The following is a 7,801-nucleotide window of genomic DNA, read 5'->3' as shown; positions in this document are numbered from 1 at the left end:
GGGCTGAAATAAATCTCTTTCCCCCAAATAACCAACCTGATCCCAGACAAATACCAAACAGCTAAGCTCTTCTGTCCTGGGGGCGGCCATAAAATCCACCGACAATTTTCTCCAAGTCTTTTGGTGGCTCACCAACAGCTACTGTGAGATTCTGTTTTCCTGCAGTTCCCCTTAGGGCTTAAGGGGACCAGAAGAGTGAGCCACCTTGGCATTCTGGAAGGGAAGACTGAATACGTCAATTCACCAAAACAAGTTTTAACATTTTCCCTGAAATGTAATCCTCTGTCTACTCACTGCAAGTGCCTGCTGCTCCAGGCCTTACCTGCTGGGTAATGACGATGGGGTTGGGATGGGGACAGAATAAAGAGTCAGGACCTGTAGCACCAATTCACATTCAGACCCTGAACAAACACCCAGAGTCTTTTCTTCCAGGAGGCTCAGCAGCTTTTCTTAGTAAGTTAGATGAAAGGGCCAGACTGCCCAAAGCCAGACAAAGCTATTGAGTTTCATCAGGGGACACCTGGGGAAGGCATGTCCCTGCTGACTGAATTGGCTTCTTAAGACATGATGTCGGGAAAATCAGTAAGTCACTCTCTTTCCTTTGAATTCCTAGCTCCTTTGGTCTTCAGATTCTGGCGCAAGATGAAAGCCTCTGGTCTTCCCATCTGCCTTTTCTCTGCTGCATTTTATCTCTTCTGGACACCTTCTGCTGGACTGAAGACACTCCGTTTGGGAAGCTGCATGATCACCACAAACCTTCAGGAAATGCGAAATGGATTTTCTGAGATACGAGACAGTGTGGTAAGTGAGGGAGGCAATCCATCCCTGCTCCAATGGCTGTCTCTCTTCTTCTCTGCTTGTCTTTCTCTGTCCTCTGGCAGCCCAGCAGTGTGATCACAAAAAGAGATAGGCTGGGGACTCCTTACCAGGAGGATGTGTTCCTAAGAAACAGCTGTAGTTCATAATTTAAGAGTGTTTTGGAAAGGGACACTGTCTGCTGGGCTGTGTGGCAGGGAAAGGATGAGAGGTCTTGATGTCTAAGACCTGGCAGTAGTCACCGACCTGTCCTTTCATGCCTTGCCTTCTTCCATTTAGCAAGCCAAAGATGAAATCATTGATATCAGAATCTTGAGGAAGACTGAGTCTTTGCAAGACACAAAGGTATGTGCTTGGTCCATAAATTTCTGGGAGGAAATATGAATTGGAGGCATCTCCATCACCCTGGGTCTTGTCCCTGGATGCTCTCCCCTCACCAACATACTAGTCTTCTTTGTAGCCTGCAGATCAGTGCTGCCTCCTCCGCCATGTACTGAGACTCTACCTGGACAGGGTATTCAAAAACTATCAGACTCCTGACCACCATATCCTCCGGAAGACCAGCAGTCTTGCCAACTCTTTTCTTACCATCAAGAAGGACCTCCGGCTCTGTGTGAGTAAAAGTCTTGGGTAAAAGGATCCATTCCGTGCACGTAACCTCAGTGACTTAGCAACCAAGCTCTTTCTTACTCCCATTTAATGGATAGAAAAGCTGAGTCCAAAAGTTTTCATAATCTATGTTGTGCCATGTGACTAGGTAATAAGAACTCAGTTTTACTGACTTTTGGGTATATGCTCCATGCAAAAAGTCTAAATAACTACAAAATGCTATTTGATATTCAGGATAATTATCTATTATCCATGAAATCACACTTTTTCTGTAAGCGAAAGATCCTATGATATGTTAGTATATCCTGTGTCCAGGCAGCTGCTCACCAAGCCATTGGACTCAATATCAAGATATGGTCTGAATAGGACCTGGGGATCCAACAAAGAGCTTCATGTTTGAGTCTACAAAGCTGGCCTCTTCTTCTAGCTGATGGTTAGTTTTCTGATCCCCAATGATGAGGTCTGAAAAGACTTTGCTATAGGAATGGAGTATGTGCAAGAATGCAGGTGAAAGAGTAGAATTCCCCTTCATGGCAGTGACAAGGGCAGAAAATCAGAATCTTTAATAAAATCTATTATTCTGTGGCATTCTTTTCAGCATGCGCATATGACATGCCCTTGTGGAGAGGAAGCAATGGAGAAATACAGCCAGATTCTGAGTCACTTCGAAGAGGTATATGCAATTTTGGCCTTGGTTGGGATGGGTGTGTTTTTCAGAACTGAGATCACAGATGGGTGGGATGGATATTCATACTGGTAGAAATCCTGTAGCCCTCAGTAACCCTTTGAGGTCATGTGGACCATCCCTCTGCTTTAACCCAGGGACACCTATCCAGGCTGTAGAAAGGTGCTGTCTCTGGAAGATGCTCTGGGATTCAAGAGGAAATGGCCCTAATTCCATCAAGTCACTCCAGAGATATCTGATCTTCCAGCTGTACAAATAAGAGGCAATAGTTTTCCAACATTCACACACTTATACATACCCTCAAAAACATTCAGTCACAATCCCACACATGTCCATGCCATGTTGCTTCTCATCTTGGTACCTTTGTACATCTGCCAGGAAGGCCTGGAGTCTATTCCTCACTGACTAATTCCTACTCATCCTTTAAGACTCATCCTAGGCCTCATCTCCAGGAAGGTACTGACTACATCTCTCAAAGTTAGGTGCCTCTCCTGTCATCCTGTGGGGGCTCCACCCACTATCCACCACACTACATTTTAGTTGCCTGCTTCTGTCTCCCTCACTTGACTGAATCCCCTGTCAGTAGGGATTGTGCCATTCATCTCTGAATCCCTAGGCAACCCAATGCTTAACAAAATAAATATTTGTTCAGTTGAAGTTGCACAGTAGGCAGTAGGCAACACTTACACACACACACACACACACACACACACACACACGATCTTTCTTTAAAAAAAATAAATAAACAGCCTAATTATTTTGATCTCTGTGATTCAAGAGGCTTGGGTTGTAGTCTGAATTCTGCCACCCCCTAAGCTTCAGTTTCCCTCTGTAACGGACTCCTGATTTTCCTTCCTTTTGTGAGATCTCGAGATTCCATAACTTCTTGCAAGCTCTCCATTTTGAAAAGAATACTGTGCTTACAATCCCCTGTAGACCTACCAATGAAAGGAGAGAATTAACCTGGAAGCACATATTGTCTCTTTATGAGGTTCTCACCACAGAAGTGTGTGTCTTTCAGCTTACGCCGCAGGCAGCAGTGGTGAAGGCTTTGGGAGAGCTGGACATCCTCCTGCAATGGATGGAGGAGATGAAATAGGAAGAGAGTGAGGACCTTACTGGCAGTAGTGCTGGCCAAGAGTCCCAGTCCTTGGTACTGGCGGAGGCATGACCCCAAACCACCATCTTGTTGCTATATAATTTAGTGCTCGTCACCATGTATATTATTTATTTATTTATTATTTGCCTCTTTACTGTGGTTGTCTCCCTGTGTTCCCATTCTTAATCTAGCCCATGGTTTTATAAGATTTTGATAATATCTTTTCTACTGTTGGGTGTATGTATTAGTTAATATATTTATTTATTTTTGCTATTTAAGTTATTTATTTTTGTTTGTAAAGATAAAACTTATTTAAAAAATCCACAGATTCTATTTATAACCCGACTACAGTTTTTCATGCAGGTTTTTGTACAGTAAACAAACCCTCTAAATTCTAGATGGGTGACTAGGGGTGTTACTCATTTTATTAAATTAAGGACATGTTTACTGACTGCCAAGACTCTATGAAATATTTAGAAGTGAACTAATGGCTACTAAGTGTGGGTTCTGGAAGAAGTTCTGATGTGAAATTGCAGACTTATCTTACAATTACTGACCACCCCACTCAACTCCCCAACCCCATCCTTGTTATGGAATCCTGTATGGTCAAAATGTATTTCTACAAATAAAGTTTTCTTTGCATAATATCTTTGTGGAGTTTGAAAATGCTTCAGGAGCAAAAACAATGGTGGGGAGACCTTGAATCTCTTTTTTTTTTTTTAAGATTTTATTTATTTATTCGACAGAGATAGAGACAGCCAGCGAGAGAGGGAACACAAGCAGGGGGAGTGGGAGAGGAAGAAGCAGGCTCATAGCGGAAGAGCCTGATGTGGGGCTCGATCCCAGAACGCTGGGATCACGCCCTGAGCCGAAGGCAGACGCTTAACCGCTGTGCCACCCAGGCGCCCCGAGACCTTGAATCTCTTATTACCGAGGGACTTCTTGCTCCTTTGGGGAAGAAGATGTCAATGGGAACCTGGGCCTTCTTTCTCCTACTGAATGCATTCCCAGCTCTATATCTTAATTGACTCACATCTCTGATCTCACAACTCTGCCCTCTCCACAAAGGGGCTGTGACGGAGTGAAGGGCTTCAATCATCCCTGTTTTTACCTTGTTGGCTTTGAGCACTGTCCTCTCTGCTCCTAGTTTTCTTTCTCACTCTAAGTTCTCTTACTTTTGCAATCGGGGTCTTGACTGCAACACAAATCACAATGTGCAGAAGGCTCTGTTATAAGGGTTAAGAACACAGAGATGCGAAGTGTAGTTACTGGGCCTTGCCCAAGTTGGTGCACGAACACTCTCTTGAGGCTCTTCTACTTTGTATTCTGGCCAGCCCCAGGCTCTAGGTTGTTTCTGGATCAAGTCTTTCTCTTTGTGACCAACTACTAAGTCAATGTTTACTCTTCAAGCTCCTTTCATGTTGAGCTTTGCTGGGTACTTCTGGCACTGGCTGTTTGCCTCCTTCCTCCCCACCTCACTCTGAACTGAGCTCCCTGTGTAACAGTTTAGTTTTCCCAATTTCATGAACAGCAGACTAATGCGGATCCCTGGTTCCCAAGCCAGCTCCCCTCATTGCCTCTGGTTTCTGCTCTCAGCCCTCAGCTTGGGCCTTGATGGAGTTTAAATAACTTTATTAATTTCTTTTCTCATTATACAAGTAACAACTACCCAAGAGAGAAAATTTGGAAAATACAGAAAAAAATAAGGAAGAACATTTAGATCACCTATTATCCATTCTTAAACATTTAGGTGTATTTTTCCCAGATCTTTTTTCTTGGATCCAAAACAACTTAACCCTCATTACCTGAGTGATTTGGGTTGTAAAACTTAACCTTCCTGGAATTCAGTTTCTCCCTCTGGAAAACAGGATGATAATATCTACCTTTTGGGGTGATGGAAGACATGGTTTCTTATGTTCCTTTGAAAACAAGACATCTTCTGCTTTCATATTCCACATAATTATCACCTATTTGCTATCAGATTTTTACTCCATCTCACTTGTCTTCTATCATATTTTCCAGTTGCATGTATCCTGGTTTTCTGTGACCAATCTGACAAACAACTTAGCTTCAATGCTCAAGGAGTAGTTGAGGAGCTAACGTCACTGAACTCAGTGTTAAAATTGGAACAACCACCTCCAAGAGACATTGGATAGCAAGGAGGAGCCTGGTTTTACCTGCCAAGGGTGTGAGTCTTCCAGATGGGTGTGTCACAGATTGACCCCATAGCTAAGGATGAAATTCCTCCATTTGTTTCCTAGGAAACATTTCTGACTCTTCTGGAAGTCTGGTCCATTGGAAGCCTGGGCCTTTTAGGACTATACATCACCATGTTAACAATGACTTTACCTTACCTTACCTCTTTGCCTATCTATTCCTCTCCCCAGCAGGACCCTTCTCATCCTCCAAGTCATTGCTTGACCTATCGTAGTACTAACAGCAGGGAATTCAGCAGTGAAGACATGATCAGGTTATGGGCAAAGAGAAAACTTCATAAAGGTGGGGCCAATGAGGGACAGACTCTGAATAATTTATGATTGCTACTTCCAACTCCAACAATTAAAATGATTATTGTCATTTATTAAGTACTCATCACGTGTCAGGCACTGTATTGGGAACTTCACATACATCATATTCAATCCTTAAGACAACCTTGTGAGGTAGATAGTAGTGTTACCAGTTTGCAAAGGACAAAGTGCTCAGAGATGGTAAGTAATTTGTGCAAGAGGCAGAACCAAGACTTGAATGTGGTCGCCTTGATACCACGACCTTGTATGCTTCCCACTCTACTGTTCACTTTTCCAACAATGGCATCTTGGGTTCAGAGGTACAGTAGGAAGGAAAAATGTGTGATGACTTCATAGAGACATGAATAAAAATCCTGACTTTGATAATCACTATCTTGGGCAAGCGACATAAGTATCCTTAATTTCTTCATCTGCAAAGTTCAGGTTATACTACTTACCACACTGGGTTGATGTGAACACTAAATGAGATCGTCACAGTTAACTTGAACAAGCACTTACTATAAATTAGGTACTGTTCTAAGTGTGTTGTAAGTGCCCATTCATTTATTTGTATAAAAGCATGATGAGATAGCTTTGATTATTCCCATTTTACATATGAGGAAGCTGAAGACCAGAAAGGTAAAGTATCTTGTTTAAGATCACATAGCTTATACTGGTGGAGGTAAAATACTAATATAGTAGGAAGACTGGAGAACCGTGCATCTGACCACTTCACCTCGCCAGCTGGACAGAATGTCCAGTCTGTAGAGAGCCCTTGATCAACAGAAGCTCTGGCTATAGTAGCGGTTCTGCCTTGAGAGGAAGGTGATGAGCCTTCCTACCAATCTGTAGTGCTAACTCTAACTTACTCTCTATGACATCTCTGTTGACCTTCGTTTTTCCATGGTCTACACCTCGTCTCCTCAACAAGCAGAATGTAAGTTCCTTGGGAGGTCACAAAGTAAATGTGCCGAACTTCATGTTGACCTATCAGTTCTAGTTACTCTACCTCTCCAGGTCTCAGTTTCTGCTGAGAGATTGAATATACACATGGACAGTGGCTAGACCATATGTAAAAATAGAATTCTGGTCTACAATCTGCAGCTCAGGAAACCAACCCATTGCCTACACTGCCCAGCCCAGGAAGCCAGTCTACTATCTTTAAGTTGGATTGGTATGAAGTCAGACCACTATCTAGCAACCAGCCCAGGAAGCAAAACCATAACCCCTGTAGCAATTGGTTCCTTGATGGTCAGGATTTGATTGGTAACCGACAGATTCCCTGTATTTTGCTCCCATTCCCAACTTAGCATGAACTAGGAAAGCAAAATATGCACTCCTAACCAATCCCACAGGATGCCCTGCTTCTAGTTAGCCCACCAATAGTTTCCGCATGCCAATCAAGGCATACCCACAGGCTTCCTTGTTTCCTACTGTAAAGCTTTCCCACTCCTCTAGGCCTTTAAGTCTGTGTTAAAACACAAGTGATAGTAGCTGACTTCTTTGCTATAACAAGCTCTGAATAAATAGCCTTTGCCTATTCTCATTTGGTTGGTCTTAATTTATTCCACACTGCATTTGTAAAATGAAAGAGTTGAAACAGGTGATTCTGAATTCTAGGAACGAGATGTGCTGTAACTAACTCAGAGGATCAGAGGTAAGGAGTTTGCATGTATCACCCTGTCTGGATTCAGAATTTGGGGTGAGCACATCTGATTGGGCAGGCCTACAGGGTGCCCTGGATGCCAAGAAGGCTGGACAAGCCTTCCCTCTGATGGGAGGTGGGCTCCTTCTCAGAATGAGAGATAGCTCCCAAACCTGGAAATGAGATCTAGATGCAGGGTAACTCAAAAGAATAAAAACATTCACTCTATCTCTCATTCCCACCATAGCTTGAGGTTGCCTAAATTCCTTATTTTTAATGATCCAGGCCTTCTCCAACATAGTCCAGTGTAGCTTTGTCTGCGTATCGCTCACTTAAAAAAATAGAGAATGGACCATTCTGCTGGACTCAAGTTCCTAAAGGATAGGACTGTGTCTTTTCGTCCTTTTAGCCTGTCCTATCTTAATATAACATTACATTAT

General features: G+C 43.0%; 1 protein-coding gene across 1 annotated transcript; it reads left to right on the top strand.

Annotated features, from left to right (window-relative positions):
• The first annotated feature begins 412 nt into the window (after nt 1-412).
• Nucleotides 413-3,254, top strand: IL20 (interleukin 20). Its single transcript, XM_002919281.3, has 6 exons — nt 413-453; nt 614-801; nt 1,096-1,161; nt 1,277-1,429; nt 2,024-2,098; nt 3,132-3,254. The coding sequence occupies exons 2-6, from the start codon at nt 643-645 to the stop codon at nt 3,207-3,209; spliced, it is 531 nt and encodes a 176-aa protein (XP_002919327.1). The 5' UTR covers nt 413-453; nt 614-642; the 3' UTR covers nt 3,210-3,254.
• The last annotated feature ends 4,547 nt before the right edge of the window (nt 3,255-7,801 follow it).

The sequence above is a fragment of the Ailuropoda melanoleuca genome, chromosome 8, assembly GCF_002007445.2.
Source record: "Ailuropoda melanoleuca isolate Jingjing chromosome 8, ASM200744v2, whole genome shotgun sequence".
Lineage (NCBI taxonomy): Eukaryota > Metazoa > Chordata > Mammalia > Carnivora > Ursidae > Ailuropoda > Ailuropoda melanoleuca.
This window is presented reverse-complemented; position numbering and strand designations above follow the sequence as displayed.

Coding starts and splice junctions, on each gene's coding strand:
- IL20 (XM_002919281.3), top strand. CDS start 643: ATGAAAGCCTCTGGTCTTCCCATCTGCCTTTTCTCTGCTGCATTTTAT. Junction 802..1,095: donor CTGAGATACGAGACAGTGTG/GTAAGTGAGGGA, acceptor TCTTCCATTTAG/CAAGCCAAAGATGAAATCAT. Junction 1,430..2,023: donor AGAAGGACCTCCGGCTCTGT/GTGAGTAAAAGT, acceptor CATTCTTTTCAG/CATGCGCATATGACATGCCC.